The following is a 23,731-nucleotide window of genomic DNA, read 5'->3' as shown; positions in this document are numbered from 1 at the left end:
GTGAGGCAAACTGCTGCTTGCTTTCTTCAGTACCTCTCTCTGGCTGCTGCTGCCCAGAGCTGATTCCTCTTACCAAGGAGCCAGAGGGTGGGATTGCTAGGCAGGAACAGAATTTCTCCCATCAGCAACACACACATTCATTCTCATTCATATTCTCTCTCTCTCTCTCTCTCTCTCTCTCTCTCTCTCTCTCTCTCTCTCTTTCACCTCTCTCTCTATCTGGGGACTTTTAAAGAGTCACCCAGCTTGACTTGAAACAGTCTGTCTCATATCCTCTTTTCCCACGTCCTCCAAAATGCAATTCCTGTTTATTAATTAATCATTCCTCTGAAAAGAAAGATTCTTCCAGATTCTCTCTTTTTCCCTCTGGTTCCCCCACTGGTGTGAGTTCTGGGAGAGCCCCAGCTCTCCTGTCTCCCTCAGCCTTTGCAAACATACCTATTATCATCGACTCCATCCTGATGTTTGTCTTGGACTTAAAGACAGAGGCAGGGGCTAATGAGGGGCTTTTGTGCTCAGGAACAGCAGGCACCAGGCAGCTTCGGGTGGCTTTTGCACTTAATTCCAGGTTTATAGGGCTCCTGGCTGTGTCTAGCACTACCCCAGGGGAGTGGAAGACAGTGCAATCGGCACACAAGAGCCAGCCCTGCCCAGCTCTTCTGTGGCCAGCACAGCCTTGTACAGGGGAGAAGCCTGACAATGAAAGTGCGCGCCTGTGGTTTTCTTCGTGTATTTGGGTGTGAAGAGCTAACTTGATGTGGGTGAGCACTCTGTCTTTTCTCAGTCTCAGTTTCCCCATCAGTAAAGTGACTTGATCATCTCCAAACACTCAAAACTACAGATGTTGTAATTATTTACATGGAATGCCCTCCTCCGTGTGAAAATACAGAATGGCTCTCAGGCATGTGGGCATACACCTGTAGCGATGAATTTAGGTAGGTTTAGAGTTAGGCAAAATGGTGAGAACCCAAGTGGGCATATCGTTTGGGGGGTCTGGGTTCAGACTGCCTGAGTGTTAACATATTGAAGCTCTAAGAATCAAGCATTTTGACCAGGGTTCTGCATGGACAATGTCATTCAGTCCTCACACCATGCTACAAAATTGGCCCGACTAGAATCCCCTTTATTAGGTGCAGAATTGAGGCTTAGAGTAGCTAGGTAACTGACTGAGGCACTCAGGTGGCTAGAGGGAGCCTTGACCTGTCTGCTGTGCTGCCCCCTGCAGGCAAGTCCATGACATGGCAGGTCTGGACGGAGGAGGTTTTCAGGGTTCCTTTTGATCATGGGGAGTGCAAGTTCAGTGTCCTAGGCAACATCTTCCTTTCTGCAAAAAGAGATTGCATTTTTAAATCCATTTTTTTAGTTGTAGTTGGACCCAATACCTTTATTTTGTTTGTTTATTTTTATGTGGTGCTGAGGATTGAATCCAGTGCTTCACACGTGCGAGGCAAGTGCTCTACCGCTGAGCCACAACCCCAGCCCCAAGAGATTGCATTTTATGTGGCTGAAGTTATGCCTGACTCAGCTTCTCAGCCCTGGGGAACTGAAACATTAGAACCTTGATGGGAGTTTCTTTCTGAACTCCTTTGCTGTTTTCTGTAACATCAACAACGTGCACATCCCAGGACATTCTGCACCAAAAATGTGTGGCAGATGCCCAGTACCTTGCCCCCCCCCCATAAGACCCTTCCTGCATTGTGGGCCAGAGCTTCACACACCTTCGGTAGAATGCAGATGCCAACTCAGTCCATACAGGTAAGGCTGATTGAATGCCTCACTGACCCCTAGGTGGCCGCCAGTGCTGCTGGCCTGAGGGCTGGACTTCTAGCCTTGAAGGTCTAGAGTCCATAGGGGACTGAGCTGTCTGTATCATAATGACCTTGAGCCTGTAGTAAACAGCTTTCCAGAACTTTTCCAGGAGATTCCCAGTCATTAGGCTACTGATGGGCTCCAGGAAGCTGCAGGTGTTCAAAGCACTTCACCGCGAGAAACGCTGCCCTGCTCAGTGGCTTCTGAGATTGTCAAAATTTTGTGGATTTAGGCCAGTTTGGGGTTGAGGGTGGGGCTCAGGGCTCCCTCGTGCCCAGTTTTCCTGGATGGAAGTGATGCACACTCAGGTTTGGGGATTCCTGCTGCAACTGCCTCTTCGTCCCTTTATCTACAGGCTCTTATCTGATCCCAGACTATCCCTCAAACGAGAATCCTCCCAGCTCTCGCCCTGTCTCCCTTGCTGCAGCCTGGACGTATCTCCTTGGCCCTCTGGAGCCTGACTCTTGCATCCACCAAAGTTGGGAGTTTGGTCTGGAGATCTCCAGGAATTTCCTAATTGTCAGATCCAGTGGGTACTGAATCACCCTTCCTTGATGTTTGAGCTCCACGGGACACCGTTGGCCACACTCCTTTTCCCGCCTTTGCGCTCTGGGATTCCACCCCACCTCCTGGCTGCCCTTCTGCCCTCCTCATCCTCTCTCCTCTGTCACCATTCTCCTGGCTCACTCCCTGGGCACTCTGCTCTAACCGTCCCTGTTGCCCTTCTTCCTGAGCCACGCCATTGCCGGGCTTCAGATGTGTTTGTTCTTGAGATATACTCTCTGCCTGGGCTGCTCTGCCTCTTGCTCTGTACAGGGCTCTGTCCATCTGTGCTTGGACCAATGTCTAGCAAATGGTCAGATATCCATAGACAATGGTGGAAGCAGGTCTAATGTTAATAGCTTACACTTACGAGGTGGAGTCTAAGCACGGCTCTGAATGCTTTATTTATATTTAATCTCCACAGAAGCTTTGTGACATGGGTACCTTGATCATCTCCATTTGCAGGCGAGAAATCCGAGGTGCCAGAAGTTATATAACTTTTGAAGATCGTGTGGCTATAAAGTGGCAGAGCTGAGATTTGAATGTGAGCAGTCTGACTCCAGAGTTGATTCTCTCTCTTTTTAAAAACACCTTTATTTAATTTATTTATTTTTATGTGGTGCTGAGCATCAAACCCAGTGCCTCACACGTGCTAGGCAAGCGCTCTACCGCTGAGCCACAAGCCCAGCTCCAGAGTTGATTCTCTTACTCACTGTACCCCACTATTTATGGAGGAAATGAACATGGAATATGAATGAAGAACTCACATCCATCCTTTCTGAGTGCATGCATGACCCATCCTGTGATGGGATTGGAATTTAGTGTGACCTGAGTTCAGGTTCTTAACCCACTCACATTTTATGATTTTTCATACTTGTGTCTTGGGGTTATGGCGAGGGAGTACCAGAAGTCTCTAGTCTCGTAAAAAGTTAGGATTTAATGTTCTGTATACCTTTCTCTCACCTCATGACTGGTCACATTTTCTTTGATGCTTTGGCTACTAGGAAACTCACACTAAATTTTGAGCCTTTATCCAGGTGTGGTGGTATATGCCCGTAATCCTGGTGACTTGGGAGGCTGAGGTAGGAGGACCACAGGTTCAAGACTAGCCTGGGAAACTTAGCAAGACCTTGTCTCAAAAAAAAAAAAAAAAAAAAAAAAAGAAGGGCTGTGGATGTAGCTCAGGGGTAGAACACCCCTAGATTCAATCTGGAAAAAAGAGAGAGAAATTGGGGACCGATGCTAGTAATCCTATAATAGTTAATGGATGCATTTTGCTTATAGCCACCTTTTCTCCTACTTCCCCTGTAACGTCCTTTTTTCCTTGCATTTTTGATTTCTTCATTTTAGCCGATTTCTTTTCTTAAAATTATGAAAACAAATTACGACTGTATGACAAATAACTGTATATATTAGGTGCCTTCCTGGAACAGGTGTCTCTCAGATCCTCAGTGTCTTCTGTACAGTGTGGGAAACCTTCTTGCCCTGGAGTGTCCTGCAGAGTGTCAGGAGGCAGGGTCCACAAAACCCCAGCACATAGTGAACCTTCAGGAAAGGTCTGTCTTTCCTTCTCCCTCATTTTCCGTGAGGATGAGGGAATCTTGTTCTAGCACCCCAGGGCGGGTGTGGGGAGGTGGTTTGATATGTCTCCTGTGCACTGCTAACTAGTGAGCTCCATTACAAAGGCCCACCGCAAATGACTGGCTGTCATCTTGTCTTGTTTTCGGTGGCAATTTCGACTACAGCAAATTGGCTTTTGAGCAGCAGAATAATATTAGGTTTAGTAAGTCTAAGAGACTTTACCCACTGAGCGGGGGATTTGTACATAGAGCCCAGCCTGACAGATAGAAAGGGTTGCAGGAAAGAAAATGAATCAGACCCACAGAGGTTTTCACTACTATGGCAACTGGGTATTCAGCGGCCAGTCCCTCTTTAGCTCAGTTGTAATGGCATAGTGACAAACGTCAACTGTTGTGCTCTTATTAGCTCATGAAATGCCCTCGTTTACATACTAACTGTTACTAGTTAGAATAATCCTATTTTAAGGTGATCTAGTCACCCATTTCCTGGTACTCAGCCCCATTGGTAGCTTAAAAAAAAAAAAACAGAATACAATAGTTATATTAGGGGGCATGGTGGCACACACCTGTAATCCTAGCTGTAATCGGGAGGCTGAGGTAGGAGTTGAAAGCCAGCCTCAGCAACTTAGTAAGGCACTTAGCAACTCAGTGTGAGAGCCTGTCTCTAAATAAAATACAAAAAAAGGGCTGGGGATGTGGCTCAGTGGTTGAGCACCCCTGGGTTCACTCCTCAGTACCAAAAAAAAAAAAAAAAAGTTATAATAGTAAAAGTTCTTAGCCCTTGCTGATGCCCTGGATCTTCTCATCCAGTCTTCACAGTCACTTTGTAAAGTCCTGTTCATCATTCCGTTTTACAGGGGAGGAAATAAAATCCTTGGCAACTTTCTCAAGGACGTGGCTATGGCATGAGTCGATCCAGGATTTGGACCTAAGTCTGTCTGACTCCTGACACTTCATTTCTTTTTTATGGGAGCTTTAGAGTTGTAGACAGTAGTTGGGTTCATCCCGACAAACTCATGAAGGCATGGAAATAGATTTCAATTCATGATCCCTGCTTTCCCTCCCCCTTCCCCTCCCCCCTTCCAACCTCCCTCCCCCATTCTCCCTCCCCCTTCCCCTCCCCCCTTCCATCCTCCCTCCCCCATTCTCCCTCCTCCATTCTACTAGATTTCCTTTCACTTGTCTATTAATGTATATTTGGTCTTTATGTTATACCCTCCTTCCCTCCTCCTCTCCTTTATTTTTCTTTAGCTTCCACATACGAGTTCCACCTTTGAGTTTCTGAGTTTGGCTTATGTCACTTAGCATGTTATTCTCTATCTCCATCCGTTTACTGGCAAATGCCACAATTTCATTTTTTGTTTTATTTTTAAATATACTTTTAGTTGTAGAAGGACACAGTACCTTTATTTTACCTTCTTATTTATCTTTATGTGGTGCTGAGGATGGAACCCAGGGCCTCATACGTATGAGGCAGGTGCTTCACTACTGAGCCACAACCTCGGCCCCTCATTCTTTTCTATGGTTGCACAGAACTCCATTGTATCTATATACCACAGCATCTTTTTTTTAAATATGTATTTTTTAGCTTTAGGTGCACACAATATCTTTATTTTATTTTTATGTGGTGCTGAGGATCGAACCCAGTGCCTCACGCATGCCAGGCGAGCGCTCTACTACTTGAGCCATATCCCCAGCCCCTACCACAGCATCTTAATCCATTCATTTATTGACAGACATCTGGGTTGATTTCATAATTTAATTATTGCTAAATTAACCATTAATATATATATATATATATATATATATATATATAATTTTTAATCAGAAAAGACAAAAAAGATAGCCAAGAATATTGACCTTTCCTTAGTACAGGTTCTTTAGTCTCCAAACATATTGACAGAGGTGTCTGTTTTGTGGGGGCTTCCTGTGCATTGTTGGCTGTTTAGCAGCATCCCTGGTTTGGCTACTGGACGGTCACCCACCCCTGGACGGTCACCCACCCCTGCCCAAGCACTGCCTCGTGTTGCCAGGAAGCAAGCCAGAAGAGCTGGGGAGGAGTTGCGTGGATCTAGCAACTTGCTGCTCTTTAATTTCTGATGTCCCCAATCTTCTCAGATCTCAGAAGTTCCCATAAAACTTTGTTTCTTTATTTGGTTCCATCAGAGAGCTGTGCATTTATTGCCCCTCTCTACTTTGATAACATTTTCGTCTCTCCAAGAAGAAACCCTAACCCATCAGCAGTCACTACCTATTCCTCCCTCCCCTGGGTCCTGGGAGCCACCCACCTAGTCCTGTCTCTATGGATTGGCCTTTTCTGGACCCTTGGTAGAAGTGAATTTCTAGTTTGTAGCCCTTTGCATATAGCTTCTTTTGCTTGGCTTGATGTTTTCAAGGTTCAGCCGCGTGGTATCCCACATCAGTATTTCATTCCTTTTTATTACAAAGCAGGATTCCATTGTGTGCAATGCAGGGGTCCCGTTGGTTTTTTCCCATAGGACTTTCCAGTTTTTCCATTGTTCCAGACCTATCTGTTGAAAAGACTAGCCTTTCTTCCAGGGAATTTTCTTGGAATTCTTGTAAAAAATCAATTAACTGTAAAGGACTTAATATCATTCTGTTGGATCCATCTGTATATTCTTACACCAGAGCCACACTGTCTTGATTACTAGCTCTGTGTAGTACAGTTTGAGAGTGAGATGTGATAGTCATTCCACCCGGGTTCTTTTTAAATATGCTTTGGGCTATTCTAAGTCTCTTGCATTCCCATATTTTAGGATCAGCTTCTGGGTTTCTGCAAATAAGCCAGCTGAGATTTTGGTAGGGATCCTGCTGAGTCTGTAGACAAGTTTGGACAGTATTGCTGTCTTAAATACGTTAGATGAAAAAAAAAAGTTAGATGCTCAATCCATGAACGTGGGATGTCTTTCTGTTTACTCAAGTCTTTAATTTCTTTCAGTGATGTTTTGTAGTTTTTAATGGACAAGACTTGCTTTTTTTGTTAAATTTATTCCTAAGTATTTTATTATTTTTGTGTCAAAGGTAATGGAATTGTTTTCTTAAATTTATTTTTGGATCAATTGCTAGTATAGAAAAAAACAACTGCTTTAGGTATATTCCTCCTGTATCCTATAACTTGGCTGAACTTATTTGTTAGTTCTAGTAGTTTTGTGGGTTGGAGATCTTTCTTCTTTTTCAGGTGGGCACTTGCAGCTATGAATTTTCCTCTCAGCCCTGATTTATGTGTACCCCATTAAGTGTTGGTATATTATGGTTTTCTTTCATTCATCTCAAAGTATCTTCTAATTTTGCTTGTGCTTTCTTCTTTTTCAAATTATTTATTGATTTATATGGAGGATTGAAACCAGGGGTGCTAAACCACTAAGCCCTTTGTATTTATTTTTTTTCTTTTTTTGAAACAGTGTCTCATTAAGTTGCTTAAGACCTTGCTAAGTTTCTGAGGCTGGCTTTGAACTTGGGATCCTCCTGCCTCAGCCTCCTGAGCTGCTGGGATTACAGGTGTGCACCACTGCACCGCTTGGCTGAGCTTTTTCCTTTGACTGTGAATTATTTAAGAGTGTGTTATTTAATATCCACATATTTGTAAGTCACAGATTTCCTTTGGTTCCTGTTTTCTAATTTCATTCCATTATGCTTGGAAAACACACATGCAATGATTTCTTTCCTTTTAAATTTATGGAGATTTGTTTCATGGCCTAAGAGTGTTTTGTGTACAACTGAGAAGAGAGCGTGTCTGGTTCCTGCCGGGTGGAGTGTGGTGGGGACTCTGTCAGGCCTCGTTTATTCGCGGCTCTGGTCACTTCTTCTTCCTTGTTAATCTTCAGCCTAGTTATTTTATCCGTTTCTGAAAGTATCAGAGTCTCCGACTATTGTTTGTTTGTCTGTTTCTACCTTTAATTCAGACAGCTTCTGCTTCCAGGCCGTGACTTAGATGCATTTGGAGGTGTCTTCTGGCTGGATTAGCCATTGTTTCACAAAAGTCCTACTTTCTCTCCAGGAGATTGTCTTCTGTTTTGTCTGGTATTCGCCTGGCCACTTCAGATCTATTGGTTTCAGGTTTTTTTTTTTCTTTTTAAGTTTTCCAGGATTTGTACAGTCAGGAATGAGAGTCACTTCTCTTTTAGGATGAGCTAGAAGCTGAGGATTGCTGCTTTGTCTTTAAAGTTAGCCCCACCGCTACCACGAGATGACGGCTGTGGGATTATCCGATTCCGTGACTGGTGTTGAAAGCATCATAGAAAATTCCGGATGCCTTGTTGAAAACCTTTCCTGGACAAGATTTGTGGAGGGCTAAAGTTGTTTCCTGAGGGATCTTTTCCAGGTACATCATGACAGAGAATATACAGCCCCAGAGCAGCTGTAGGGGCCCCGCCTCTTTGCTGTGCTCTGGGGACACTTACCCCATGTCTTGTGAGTGGAGTCCCTGCCCTGTGGGGTCACAAGTGACTTCATCCTCACGTCATGGGCCTTTCTCGGTCTCCCTGCGGGAGACAACTCTGAGCTCCAGGGTTCTGCTGCTGATGTGGAATGTGTGTGTGTGTGTGTGTGTGTGTCTGTCTGTCTGTCTGTCTGTCTGTCTGGGGGAGCTGGAAACCAGACCCCAGCGACTCCAGAGAGCCCTTAGAAACCAGCTTCCTCTTCCCAAATCTGAAGGCAAAGAATATGCACAGAAATTAGAATGTTTTCAGAAGAAAAACCTCAGAGATTGCCAGAGGCCAGGGGAACAGGAGAGGGTGGATGCTCAGAAAAAATAAAACCCTTTGGTAAAGATGACCCTCATTGCCCAGCGAGCGAGAAGGGTTCTTGTCAACTATCTCTGACTCTCCTTACCACACTCCCCTTACCCCATTTCCCCTCCTTCCTTCCTTTCCCCTCCTTCTCTCCCCGCCTCCTGTCTTCTTCTTCCCTTTTCTCTGAGGTTCTGGGAATTGAACCCGGGGTCTCACGTGCTAAGCCAGCGGCTCTGCCACGGAGCCCCCCGAACGCCCCTGTTCTCCTTCTCATTCTCCCACACTCCTGAGGAGCTGTCCCTTGGATGTCGCCTTCCATGGAGCCAGAGGCCGTCTCTGTGTGAAGTTCTCTTTTCGAGGTGGGAACGATGATTTTTGTTCTCTTCCCATCTCTACTCCCACATCTGCTCTTCATCCCAGGGATTCAGATCCTCCGTCTGTAAGTTTTTCCACCAAGTGGTGAAAAGCCTCGGGAGGGTGAGTTATCAGACCCACACTTATTTATGATCTTTTAGATCTTTTTCATCCCCTCAAGACCTGTCTGTAGATGTATCGGTTGGAAATGCCTTAGTCTCTGTGTATGGAGTTTCTGGAATTTTCATCTCAATATGTGAGCACACAAACACCCCCCCACACACACACACACGCACATATGCATGTGCATTCTAGAGAGCCAAAACCAATAACTGGTTGTGATTTCCAAATCCCACACTTGCCTGGATGCTTTCCCTGGTCATTCTTAATATCATTTTAAAAGACACTGGCAGTCCCTTTACATTCTAATATGGTCTTTAGTACCTTTTCCTCTAAAAGTCCAAAGAATATTGTAGATGCATCTCTCTTCTGTTCCCTAAGGGCTTTGTGGTAGGTGTAGAAGATATTTCTTTGACTTACATGGCCTTATAATATCCCATGGGTCTATAAACATTCTCTTCATAAAAAGCAGACTTGACACATCACTTTTTTTTTTTTTAATAAAAATGTCTGCTGGCTCCCAGGATGAGTGCCGACTCCCATCTGCCTGTCTCCTAGACTCACCTCCTGCCACATACTCCATGTTCCAGGTGCCCCAGCTTCTCACTGACCTTTCCGTGAGACGTGACCTGACTCACCTCTGAGCCTTTGTTCTTGCCACTCCTCCTGCCTGGAGTGCCCTTCTCTCTCCTACTTCACCAGCGTGCTCCGGAGACATTTCATACCCAGCTGAAATAGCCACGCTTTAGGAAGTACTCCCGGGCTTCCCCAGGCTGAGGGAGTCACATGCTTTTTTGAATCCTTTTGCAGTTAAACTGTTTCCCATTCATTTTTTGAGCATTCACTGCTGGGTGGAAACTAAAAATGATAATAATAAGACAAGGGTGGATACTGTATATTATATGTAGCACTAAGTATGAAATACTGTCTTTTATCATATATTTTCTAGTGGAATATCAAATAATGATAGCTAGTGTGGGATATAGATAACAGTAGCTAATACAGTACTAGCCACCACTTAGAAAGTTCTAAGCAGTAATGACATTGTTTCTTTTAACCCCACGACTCACCGAGGTGTTTCCGTGTCCTGGTGAGGAAATCAAGACACAAAGAGGCCAGATAATTAACCATGAATCCTACCACCAGTAAGTGGTAGAGCTGGATTTGAACCCGGGTAGGCTGACCCCCATCCCTGCATTCCTAAGTGCTGTGATTAACTGTTGAAAGGCCACTGCTTGTTCAGTTCATAGAGCATTTATTACCTCTCATGGCAGTTATCTGTTTATTATCCCTCTTGGCTTCTTGGCCAGGTATTCCTTAGCTGGGGGCACATGGCTGGCTCAGGTCATATGTGTGACATGCAGAGACTCAGAGTCAATGTTGCTTCAGTGAATACCTGAGCAGGCAAGGCCTTGGACTGTCTGAAGATTGCAGTGTTTCCTCCTGGTTCTTCTCAGGGGCAGCGGTCTGTGTGAAGAAGAGCCACCTTAGAGCCCCGAGGCCTGCCGGGAGTGGAGGTGTGAGTGAACCCCAGCTGGACAGGCTGCCTTCTGTAGGCACAAGATCTCACTTTATTTCTTGAGCTTTTGAGGTCTGTGTGATCTTTGTCTCCTTTTTCAGGTCCAAGGTCTCAGCTATTATTACGTGGCAGACCTGGGAGAGGACACAAATCCAGACCTTAGGAACCCTGTCCCCTTCTGACCTCAGCCCCAGGTTATAGAACTTCTATTTTAGGCATAAAGCAGATGTGTGGGAAGAATTTTCTATGACCGAATCGTCTGGGAAAGCTGTTTCCCCCGCGTGCCTTCTTTTCATATTTATTTTTTCCCGTTAGTTTGTGTTCCTGGCTCTTTCGCTCCTGTGTGTTAGCTGTTCCTCGCTGTGACCAAGATACCTGACCACAACCCCCTAGAGGAAGAAGGACTTATTTTGGCTCTCGGTTTCCGAGGTCTCAATCCATGGTAGCCAGCTCCGTGGCAGAATCATCATGGCAGAAGGGCTCAGTGGAGGAAAGCGGTTCAGCTCCCGGCAGCCAGAAACAGGCTGAGGGGAGAGAGAACATGAGACAGAGGAGGACCAAACCTGGTAGGATGAACCCTCCTCCGTGGCAGACTTCCTCCAAGTAGGTCCCACCTCCCACTAGTCCACTTGATGGGTTAATTCACGGATGAGGTCAGAGACCCCCAGGATGCAATCCTTGCCTAAAAGCCCCCCCTCTCCACCTTGCTGTCTTGGGAGCCATGCTTCCAACACATGAACTTTTTTGGGGGACATTCCAGATCTAAACCATGACACCTCTCCAGCCTGCACGTCTGAAATGGCTGATGTGTTATTTTAGGGAGAAATAAAACATCATCCTATCCAATCAATCACACTTAGGCATGGTGATGCACGCCTGAGATCCCAGTGGCTCGGGAGGCTGAGGCAGGAGGATCGCGAGTTCAAAGCCAGCCTCAGCAAAAGCGAGGTGCTAAGCAACTCAGTGAGACCCTGTCTCTCAATAAAATACAAAATAGGGCTGGGGGTGTGGCTCAGTGGTTGTGCCCCTGAGTTCAATCCCCAGGAAGCTTCCCCCCCACCCCCCCACCAAAAAAAAAAAGATAACACTTGGTTCTATTCCAGTCTGAGGGTTTTTTGCTCAATGAATTTGCACAGGCTTAAATTCTCGGAGTCTGTTTGACATTCTGGGCTGTTTGTCATCTGCTCTGGGATCACAGTGAAAGAACATCTCCTCCTTTCTCCTGACTTCTTACAGAACCCAGGGCAGATTGCTTTTTGAAAGTCTGTGATTTTTGTAAGTCTCTCTTTGCTTTCTTGCTCCCAACCATGAAGTCATTTTTGACTTTTAAAAGGAACCACAGTTTGACTTTTTAGAAAATCAGCTGGGAGAATGAATGCGTTAGCAATTTCAGTTACATTGCTCTTTGCAAAAATTTTAGCCAGTGACGGCTACATGTGGGTATTCACTTTGAGAGGTGTGCACGTTGGTTTATATTATGTAAATTACATAATTTAGTTTTTCTAATTTAAACTTTTGTGTGTCACCGTTCTACCAACTTTAGAGTGAATTGAATTGCAGCCGACTCATAACACTTTTCTTATGAAAATAGGTTTTTAAATTTTTAAATTAAATGTGCTGAGCACTTTTACTGACATGAGAAAACACATTTCTACTGATCTCTTTTCTGTTCTATCATTTCTGTGTTGTTCTTACCTCTGGGCCTTTGCACATGCCGTTCTTGCTTCTTAGAACATTTTTCTTCATTCTACAATTCTATGAATGCTAAACTTTCAAACGTGGCCTAGGTGTCTCTTGGGTATCCTCATTTCTACGGGTATGACATTGAGTCTGTGAATTAGTGTTAAGTGAAATGAACTAATGGAATGAGTAAGGTCTCAGATAGTAAATATTATTAGTTTCTATCTTGGTTAAGGATCTCATCAGAAGCAGACTTTCCACCGAGAACCCTTCCTGACAACAGCCTTCACCTGGTTGAGATTAGGCGTCTCATAGCTCCCTCTTCAGGGCACTCCTTGCATTGCATGCGGAGGCTCATCTATCCTGGGCTGTCCGAGAGCCTGTCTTCCCCACAGCTGACTCCGTGCCTGGCCCACAGAAGGATGCTCAGGAACATTTTGCTATTGGACAGAAAGGGGGAGCTCCTCTACCCCCGCTAAAACCTATTTTGTTTCATGCATAGGTAAAGCATAAAGCCTTACAAAATTGATTTTGAGTTTTAAAATGCTAAAAGGGCTTTTTTTTTTGCTAGGGCATGACCATTTCTGTGTGAATGTACAGCTTTGTATGTAAAGCATTTTGTGCCTTGTGCATAAATGTGAAAGAAGAAAAATCTTGTTGAGATGGAGGAAGATCAGGAAGAGGCCCATACTTGCCACATGGCTGTTCTTCCTCTGATGACTCCTCAGTCGGGATGTCATTGTTAGACTTGACTTAAAGGGGTGATGTCAGAATTGTCCCCATAGCCATGATTCTTGGAGTGGCTGCTGGTTGGTATAGTAACAGTACTAGAAAGAAAGGAATAATGAGGCCATTCTCTGAGGGTGTAAGACTTAAGCAGAATCTCTGAGTAGAAGTGTATTAGTCTGTTTTGTGTTGCTATAATAAAATTTTCAAGGGCAGATAACTTTACAAAGAAAAGAAGTTTATTTTGGAGGTGCACGGTCCAGGGGCTGCATCTGGTGATAACCTTTTTGCTGGCAGAGACCTGAGGGGATCGATCCAGGGCATTGCACGGCAAGAGATGGGGAGCCCACTACTTCATGTCTCTTCTGGTTTCTGTCCCTTTCCTTTATAAAGCCACCAGGGTTCAATCATGGGCCCCACTCTATTTATTTAATCCTTATCCCTTATCCCCTCCCAAAGGCTTTACCTTTAAATATCACAGTTGGACTAAATTTCTACCTCAGGAAGGGGATTAAATTTCAACACACATTCTTGGGGACACACTCAAATCATATGCAGACTTTAGCCAGGATGTTCATATGTCAGTGTTCATTGGAATCCTTGGTTGTGCTTAATAAAAATGCAGATTCCCCTTGGGGAGAGGCCCAGGAACCTGAATTTTCAGAAGCATCCGTCGGGATTGGGCTGCAGTGGATCACTAAGTTGCTTTTTGCAAAACTGCCTTGGAGGACGTGGAATTCTAGAGAAACCCTGGCGAGCAGGGCAGTCCTGGGGGTGAGACCCTGTCCTTTGTCGGTACCCCGAGACATGAGGGTGCGTGCAGCCCAGGAAGTGAACTGAAGGACTAGCTCCCAGGCCCAGAGTCACTCTGCATTAGCCTGTGATTCGTGCAACCCAGGCAGACCAATTCCAGCAGAGATTGATGCCCTGCACCCGTGCCAAATTTAGAAAGATAAAAAAAGAGTCATGGTTTCCTTGACCAGACACTAATGTCCCCTACTCTGCAGAGTAATGAAATACACAGATGTTAAAATGAAAGGAGACAGAGATGGATGGAGGATAATAGAGCGTGGCAACAGTGAAGGACAGACTTCCCCCAAATGCAGAGGAGCTGTGGGCTGTTCACAGCCTTTGCCTTTCTAGGAATATCCTTGCTAATAGGAGACATTCAGCATGACCTTGGGTGGGAAGGCTTTTCTCTTAGCCATCTGTGGCCCAAAGACTACCAGTTCCCCGGGAAGAGGTGGGGCATGATCAAAAGTATACCAAAACGTGGACTATGCATGTCCCTTGACCTAGCAGTTAGACCTCCTGGAGATATTGTGTCAGTGGGAAAAAACCGTGTAAACGGCTGGGCGCACGTTACTTATCGAAAACACCCCAACTGTCCATCAGCATAGGACTGTATGACTCATGAGTACAGAGAGGCAGAAAAGTTACCCTTCCATTGAAAATGGCCATGAGGACCAGGAGTTATTGACGTGGCCAGAGCACGTTTCAGAATACCACTTGTTTTACGGTGGCATTTAAGTCCAGCTGCATACTCATATTTTTGCTCATGCATTCGTCAGTAATTATTGACTAGCCTGCATGCGGGCACCTTAGTGGGCGTTGGAGGTGAGCGAGGCCTGGCCTTTGCTGGCCTGTGCCTTGGTGCTCAGAGCCAGCGGCACTGCCCAGAGCTGGCCAGGAGTGCAGAACCCCAGGCTCCACCCCGCACCTGCTGCATCCGTGAGGGTCTGGGTGACCCCTGTGTGTGCTGCAGTTTGGAGATCATGCTCAAGACCATGTTTACCAGGCTGTCCAGGGTGTGCTGATCGAGTGGGGACGATTTGGAAACAAACTTCCCTTTCGTATGTCTCATAGTAGCGGCCTTGTGTCTGTGAAAGCCAGAGTGGTGACTTTGCAGCAGAGTGGAAGACCAGTTCTTTGGACGCCTCAGCCACACACGGGCAGGATCCTGAGCTGGAGTTGGCGGGAGCAGTGGGTGAGGAGCCGTGGCTCATTGCACCAACCACTGGGGTCTGGAGGGAGAGCCAGTGGCCAGCAGCTCTGGCTGGAGCCCGAGCCACAGCCTGAGCAGTGCAGCACCTGAGCAGCTGAGCTCCTGGTGGTCCCACACTGCAGCCTCTGTCCAGCCGCTTGGTGTGACTGCCACCTGGGGAGAGGCTGGGGAAGGAGCCCTGGATAGCAGGGCCCCGTGGTAGTATGTCATCCTCTAGGATGGCTGGGCAGCCCTGAGCCCTTCCTGGGGAGGTTGAGAGCCACAGGCGAGAGGTCTGGGAAGTCCTGGACATGTGGGAGAAGGGCTTTTGGTCTCAGGGCTCCCTTTCTCTGGGTCTCTCCTGAATCAGACCAGGGATGGCCCCGTGGCACCTGTGTCAAGCAGAGTGAGTCTGAGAGAGGCCAGACTTGGAGAAAGTCTGGACTCTGCCAGTCTGACCCTCAAGAGCTCTGAGACTGTGGCAAGTCCAGTCGCCTCCTTGGGCCTCAGTGTTCCCATGTGTGAGACTCAGTGACCGGATGAGCCTGTGCCGACCACCCACAGCTTTGTTTGTTATGCACATGAAGATCTGATCTGTGTCCCAAGGTGTCACGACTTGGTGATGCTGGGACATCTCCTGGTCCCCACATTCAGATCTCTGGCCAAGAGTGTGGTGGCTTTTGGAGTGAAAGCTGACTTCTAATTAGGCTGATCGTGAGTGGAAGTCATCGAGCATTGGTGTATGTCCTCGGAGGTAAAATCAAAGTTTGACCCAGTTGCTGAGGCTGGCCTTGAACTTGCGCTCCTCTTGGATCCTCGTGCCACAGCCTGGGTCGCTGGTATTGCAGGCAGGCGCCACTGCCCCTGGCTTATCGTCTGGGTCTTTAAATCCAGGATGGTGACAAGCAGACTTCAGGGAGGGGAAGGACTCAGATCAGGAAAATAAAGCCAACACTGGGCAGAGCCCCGGCGTCTTGCTGGTGAACACAGCTTCGCACGGCTTGTGGCAGGGGGTGGGGTGGGGGGGTCCAGCACTCAGTGGAACAGGTGCTGTGTCCCCCTTGCCGTGACGATTTTAAAGACAGACAGGTCTGGGTCCACTCTGTGCCAGGGGCTGCTGCAATGGGAGATTGGGAGATTGGGGCAGCAGGAGAGCAGTCAGGCCTGGCTTGGAACCTCTCAGGGCCCTGTGGGCTATGGTGTGGGGGAGCGGCCCCTAGCCATGGTCAACAAGCTCTCCCTGGCTTCTCCCCGTGCCCCTGCCAGACGCTCTCTGGGTGCGTGTGATCCGCCCAGCGGTAGTCTTTGCAGGCCTGTGATGTTGCAAATGGATATCAACAGGACAGGCTCCCTCTGACAAGCAGCAGCTCAGCATCCCACCAGGCACGATGTCTCATTAGTCACTCCTGAGAAGGGCGCAGGGCGGGCCAAGGAGCTGGCTAATAGCGGTGGTAGCGAATTCACTTTTGATCATTCATATCTGCAACACTTCTTTGTCTCAGGCAGCCTCGTTCCTTGGAGCTGGACGGGGCAGTAGGGAGATCTACCGGGGAGTCAAGCAACTGAGTCAAGGGAGATCTTCACTTGTAGACCTCAGTTTTCCTGTCTGTAAAGTGGGTCTTAAGGGGAGTGAATGAGGGGGGGTCTGTAGAACAGCTCAGTGCTTACTCAGCCCATGCAGGTGTGCAGCAAGCGGTTGCTGGTACTGTCCAGGCCCACTCTCTCCTCTCACAGGTCATCTGGCACATATTTTTTAGGCACTGGTTGTGGGCCCTGTTCCATACAGCTCCTTCCAAAGGCAGGATCAAAGTACTAGTACTCCAGCAGATGTGTGTCCTGGGGGTGGGTGGCAGGGACGTCAGGTGGCACCGTGGGAAGGCAGTGGTGTCACATCAGGTCGGGGTGTGTCCTGGGGCGGACGAGCAGAGCAGGGTAGGCTTGGAGTGACGGAAGGTGCAGAGCAGGACCTCAGGAAGATGGAGGGGGGCCATGCTGAGCCCTGAGAAGGCGTCCTGGCAGAGGCCCTGAGTTGGGACCTGCCTGGTGGAGGAGCAGGGAGGCCCTGGGGTGGTGGCAGCGTGGGAAGCAGAGAGCCCGAGGACACTGCGGTGGACACTGCAGGCTTTATTCTAAGGCAGCAGCAAGCTGGTGACATTTTCCGTGGAAAGGTGACAGGCTGAAGTTTATGAGGAATCACTGCCAGCTTGGAGGTCAAGGCCTGAGGTGGCGTTTCTTCTCTGATCCCTTGAAAGATCACCAGAGCAGGGCCGGCTGGCCCAGGAACAGTGGGCAGAGGCCTCGGGCCGGCTGGGAGGGCTGGGTGGATGCAGGGCTGGCTGAGGCGCAGACTGGCCCTGGGAAATGGACGCCTCTGCTTCTCTGCACTGTCACCTGGCCCGGCAGGTTCCAGACGCATCTGTGCAGAGGAGGAGCACCACGTCCCTCCCAGGGCCCATGGAGGAGTGGCTTTGGCCATGGTTAGGACCTGAATTTCGGTAACCAAGGGGTGACTCCCTGTGCCAGACCAGCCGGGCCCCGCAGCGAGGTTGTCCGGGTTCCCTGTTGGGCTCTGGGAATTTGGGAACTGAGAATGTCCATGTGACCAGCCCCCAGGCAGCCCCTGGACATCGGCTCAGTGACCTGCTTCCTGGGTGACAGCCTTTCACGAGTGTTGTCACTCCTTGTTGCTCTGCAGTGGCTGGGAGGGGACTTGGGGGCTTCCATCTGGCTTGCTCTGGGCTTCACCTCTGTCCCTTTCCTCTTGGTCGGTTTTGGTTTGTGTCCTTTTGCCACAGTTGATCTTAGCTGCAGGTAGGAAGGACGCTGAGTCCTGATTCCCCCAGTGAATCACTGAACCTGGGGGAGGGCTTTGGGCCCCACCATTGTTATAATCACTAATAACAGTGAGCGTGTGATTCTGAAATTTTTAAAAATTTTTTTTATTTGTAGATGGACACAATACCTTTATTTTGTTTATTTATTTTTATGTGGTGCTGAGAATCTAACCCAGGGCCTCACAGGTGCAAGGCAAGCCCTCTACTGCTGAGCCACAACCCCAGCCCAGATTCTGAAATATTTTGTAAGCAAATGGGTTTTTGTTTTAAAGTCTGGCCCATGGTAAGATATTTAATGAAGCAGCTCCCTAACACATTATGTATTTTTGGGGAAAATGTTCATACCCTGTATCCCCCTTTCTAGTAATGTGGCCTAAGAATATTATTTGTAATTCAGGCCAATTTTTTATATATAAAGGTGTTTTTTACTGTATAATTTATAGTGCTGAAAATTTGCTTATAACTAAGTATATTTGTCTGCTTTTTTGTTCCTATAATAAAATATCTGAGGTAGGTAATTTATAAAGAAAAGAGGCTTATTTAGCTCACAGTTTTGGAGGTTCAAAAGTTTGGCATTGACATCTGCTCAGCTCTTGAGGGGTCCTTTGGCTGGGTCACATGGAAGATGACATCATGGCAGGAGTGTGTGGAAGAAGGGAGCCATCATATGGCAAAATAGGAAGGCAGAGAGTGAATCAGGGGTCAGACTTGCTCTTTTGTAACAATCCACTCTCACGGGCACTTAATTCCCTCCATGAGACCAGCATTTACTTGTTCTGATAACAGTGGCTTCAGTGACCTAATGATCTTGCACTAGGTACCACCTCTTAATACCACCATCCTGGGGACCAAGCTTCTAACACAGGAACCTTAGGAGAATGAACCACATCCAGACCCTAGCACCCCAAGTGCCCAGCATGGAGGAAATGATAGAACAACCTTGCTGATCAATACGATGAAATATTTTTGTGGCCACGATAAATTTTGGAAGATATTTAGTGTTGTAGCTCCAAAGCAAGTTAATCTACAAAATCACAGGAGGGTTTTCTCCAGAGACTTGCACTGGATGAAAAAAATAACAAGCCATTTCCAAAAGGTTATATGACGAACCATTCCACTTACATGACATTCTTGAAATGACAAAAGTGTAGAAATATAGAACAGACCTGCGATTGCCAGGGGTTAATGGAGAAGTGGAAGAGGGAGAGTGTTGGTCCTGGCTGTCTGAGGGTCCCTGGGGGCTCTTGGTGGGGATGGAGATGCTCTGTATCTTGGCCACAGCAATGGCAGCGTCTTGGTCGTGACGTCCTCCTACAGTTTTATGAGAAGTGACTATCGGGGGGGGAAGTAGGAAAAGGGCACATGGGATCTTTTTTCAGAACTGCATGTCAATCAAAAAGTTTCTCAAAATAAAATGTGTAATAAAAAGAAAATCCTGGGACGTTAAAATAAATGTATGTATAAAGACGTCAGCTGCATTAGAAGAATGCAAATTTGGGGTGCCTCAGAGTGGAGGATTATAGGTCACGTTCTTTCCTGCTCTGTACTGTATTTTTATGTACTCCACAGGGAGCCTGATCGTAGGTTTTTATTTCAAAATAATGTTAGACCTACAGAAAAGGGGCAGAAGTAGTCCTGAGAGTTCTCAGACTCCTTGTCCATTGTCCACTAATGTGATTGACATCCAGAATCGGCACTGCTGCAGTTCCATCGCCGTCCTTCCCAGTCCTGGGGGCCTCTCCAGTGTTTGCAGTTACCTCCTCTTGGCCTTTCGTGGCCTTGGAGGTTACTGGTCAGTTACCCTGTGGAAGGCCTTCCCTCCGGGCTTGTCGGATGTCCGCTCATGATTACCTTGAATCGTGTATTTTTGGCAAGTAGAGCACAGAGGGTGATGTGGTGGCCTCTGTTCCCCATTCGAGGGGGACTGTATTGCTGATGTCCAGTGACTCTCATTTTGACCACGATGGCATGGTTCAGGTGGCACCTGTCAGTCACTATTTTTTTCCTTTGTGATTAATTAGCATACTGGGGAGATCCTTGAGGTTTTGCAGGTACCCTGTCTCTCCTCAAGCTTTCCTCCTCTGATTTTAGCACCCATTGGTACCTCTATAAGTGATTACTGCCCTGTTTGCATAAGAGGGACTTTCTGTTTCCTGCAACCCTTTTACATTTATTAATGAGGATTTCTTCTCTCCCTCCCCAACCAAATACCGGTGCCTTCAACCAACTTGGTATCGGGAGGGCCTCGGGGATGTTCATCTCATCCCCTGGTCTGCAATTCAATTCCATGTGGTTGCTCAGATTGTTCCAGCTTGGGCTATTGGGAGCTCAGGTTAACTCCTTGGCCCTTCGACCTGCCCCCAGGGCACTTTGAACCCTTCTTTATATTCTAGCCATATAAGATGCTGGAGGTTCATCTCCAACGTCCCCTCTGAAATCAGCCACTTCTCCCAGGAGCTGGGCTTCCTGGGCTGGTTGAGTGGTATTTAGAAACCATGGTCTGAGCGCTGGATGTGCTTGTGGCTGTTGGGACATCTTTGTTTCTAGTCCTCGTCAATAAAAGAGCTAAGGAACACACACACACACACACACACACACACACACACACACACACACACCTCTTCTGCACACCCAAATCAATATTTATTTTATTAGCTGTTTCTCTCTCTCTCCATCCCGTAGACACGTCTATCTGCCTGATTCTTAAAACATTCCTTTAATTCCAGGCCAAAGCCCCAGGGATCCTCAGAGGCTGTTTCTCTCTGACAGCTCTTACTGTGGACAGAAGGTCGACTGCCTTGTCCAGCCCTTGCCTACGCAAGTGGTAGTTTCAGGATTGCTATTCCCTGCCCCTGTGTGAGATAAATATAACCGCAGTACAGTATTTACATGGAGTCCTTTAACCTTGGAGAATCCAGTCAGAATAATGTTGTACGCAGTTGCTTAAGGCTAGCTTTTTAAACCTCTCACTTCAGTGGGGTGTGATTCATGTGGAAGAAGGAGGCTGTGTGCACTTGTTACTGCTTAAATTCCGTTTTGAGTTCTCCAACATGTGATTGATCTTGACTGTTTATTTTTTTTTGGATCGTACACATAGATAGGCTCAGAGAAGTATGCACCTTTCTCATCCTTATTCCTGGATTCTGTTCCCGCTTCCTCATTCCCCCTGTTCCTTCCCTACCCATCTGCAGTTGTTCAATTTCTGGTTGATCCTTCCTGTATTTCTTTTGTACAGATGAGCCAACACATGGTTGTGATTTTTATCCTTTTATTCTTTTCCTCACCCCCTTCTCTTCCTATATGAACGACAAAATACTCTAGGTCTTCTTTGGCACTTTTTTAAAAAAGATTTTTTAATAGTTGAAGACGGACAGCGAGCCTTTATTTTATTTTATTTTATTTTTTATGTGGTGCTGAGGATCCAGCCCAGTGCCTCACCTGTGCTAGGCAAGTGCTCTGCCACTGAGCCCCAGCCCCGGCCCCTTCTTTTGCACTGTTTTGCCCACTTAACAGTATATCGTGGGAGTCATTTCCTATCCGTTCTCAGAGCCCTTCCATAATGAGCTTTTTAAACTCTGGTAATTGGGGGAAAAAAAAAGTTCTAGTAGCTGAAGGGTCAGTTTTAAAATTCTAGTGATGATGATAAATGGCAGAATCTTTCCACTAATTGAGCATCTGCTGTATGCCGTGCTCTGTACTAAGTGCTTAATGTAGGTCATCTCATGGACTACTTACCAGAGCCCTGGGAAATAGACGGCACTTGAAATTCGTGGATGAAGAAACAGGTTCGACAATATTTAGAAACTTGCTCAAGGACGAAGATCCAGAGCTGGAATCGGAAGGCAGGGCTCTCCCGGGTTTGTGCTTTGAGAAGGGTTCACCAACACCATTAGGGTTGTTCCAGGTGGAAACAAGGCCACGTGGGTTTTTAAAACCTGGACACGTCCCAGGCTTTTACACCCTGTTGACTGTGAATCAGCTGCTGCCAAAGTGGGCACGTTACAAAGGGCAGGAACACGGAGATGATTTAGGGCCTGTTTGTTCCAAAGAAATGGCCCTTCCTTCTGGGAGGACTTGTAGGTCCTGCTTCTAAGACAGGAAGCAAGAGGGCTGCTCAGTGGAGCCTGCTACCTGGACGTGGCCACAGATCCTATCGTAACACCTCCCAATCACCAACCAATGCAGTGAGCGCCATTCACAAGAAAGTGCATTACCCCACAGAGCCGTTTGGTTTAGCAGGACACTCCATCAAGCCCGAGTTACAACCGTTTCTGTCCAGACTGTTTATATGGCAGGAAGGCAAGATGAATTTCTTCTTTTGTGGAAAATTACAAACCTTGAGCAGAGAAGCCGTGCCATCGAGTTGATTGGGATCATGGCTTCTTGGAATCAGGGGTGCCCAGGGCCTCACGCAGCTCTGTGTGACATTGGGCAGGTCACTTGATCCTCAGAATGCATCTATGAAATGGGGATGAGCACTTGACGTCCGTGATGGGGGTCCCCAAGGCCATCCGAGATGCAGCAGTTTTCCTAGGATTCACTTAACCCCGTGTATAGTCGTGTACCTTGACCCTGATTTATTCCAGGGAAAGGATACAAAGCCGAGTCAACAGAGGTAACAGGGCGGGGGTGGGGTGAAGTCCAGAGCAGAGCAGGCCCTGGTCCCTTTCACAGGATGCCTCTGATTCCCTCGCAGTGGGTGGTGACCTGTGTGAAGTGTTGTCTACTGAGCAGGCGCATTAGCGGGTCAGTGCCCAGAGTGTTTATCCTGGATGGCCGCAGGAGCCCCTTCAGCCTCACATGTCCCCAGATTCCAGACTCTCGAAAGGAAAGCAGGTGTCAGCGCAAACTGTTCCATTGGCCTAAACACTGTAGGCACAGGGAGCTGCTCTCTTCAGTTAGGGTGGAGGGACCCCTCCCCAAATCCAGGTTCCCAGGCTCCAGCCAAGCAGGAGCACCCTGCCTGCAGGCCTCTGTAAGGAGGGCCTTGTGCGGCGTGAGCTCCTCTGCATGCCTTCCCGTTGGGTGGCCGCTGGGGGATTAGAGGAGATAATCCGGGCAGAGGGCTTGGCGTAGGGCCTGGTACAGTGAGCGCGCGCTAAATGTCCACCGTGATTACCTTGACACCCCGGGAAGGAATTTCAGTGGATTCTTCAGCATCTTGAGATGCAAGCTCAGCCATCGCCCGCTGCCGGCTCACCCTCCACCTAGTCCTTCCTCTGTTGGGCACCTGGGGTTGGGTGCCTGGGGGTGCAGAGGTTGTGCGGCGCAGGATCAGCCCCTCCCTTCCTGGGGGGGGGTGCTGCATGTGGGGGTCGGAGCTCGCTGGGCATCCCAGGTGGGGGTGGGGGTGCGCGTCCCTCCGAGACCCCCAGGTAAACCTGCAAGGGCTCATTGCACATTCAGAGGGGACAGGAGGAAGATGCGGTGGCCTGGGACCTTACCGTCCCGACTGACGTCTCGCTGTTTCTCGTCTTTTTTCCTCTCTGCAGCGAAAGCGAAGTCCAAGTGCGGCCCCACGTTCTTCCCCTGCGCCAGCGGCGTCCACTGCATCATCGGCCGCTTCCGGTGCAACGGGTTTGAGGACTGTCCTGACGGCAGTGACGAGGAGAACTGCAGTAAGTGCCACCCCTGACCTTTCCAGCCAGCCAGGTTGTCCCCTCCGGCCACGCCATCTCTGTGCTGCCCACCTGCAGCTGGCTCTCCTGCTCCTACCCACAGCCTGTCTCTGCTGCTTCTTCCTGGTGTTTATGTAAATGCTCAGCTGCAACTTCCCGGGGGCCTTACAGGTGCACTGTGCCTGAGCGGTTCCCACACTAGCCCTGCAAACG

At 47.8% G+C, this 23,731-nt stretch overlaps 1 protein-coding gene across 2 annotated transcripts in view; it reads left to right on the top strand.

Annotated features, from left to right (window-relative positions):
* Ldlrad3 (low density lipoprotein receptor class A domain containing 3) overlaps window positions 1-23,731 on the top strand; it is a 230,532-nt gene that overhangs the window by 87,259 nt on the left and 119,542 nt on the right. For both annotated transcript variants that reach the window (XM_026404577.2, XM_077797474.1), the window contains exon 3: window positions 23,393-23,518. In XM_026404577.2, the coding sequence (XP_026260362.1) occupies window positions 23,393-23,518 (126 nt within the window). The remainder of the gene's footprint in view (window positions 1-23,392; window positions 23,519-23,731) is intronic.

The sequence above is a fragment of the Urocitellus parryii genome, chromosome 4, assembly GCF_045843805.1.
Source record: "Urocitellus parryii isolate mUroPar1 chromosome 4, mUroPar1.hap1, whole genome shotgun sequence".
NCBI lineage: Eukaryota > Metazoa > Chordata > Mammalia > Rodentia > Sciuridae > Urocitellus > Urocitellus parryii.
This window is presented reverse-complemented; position numbering and strand designations above follow the sequence as displayed.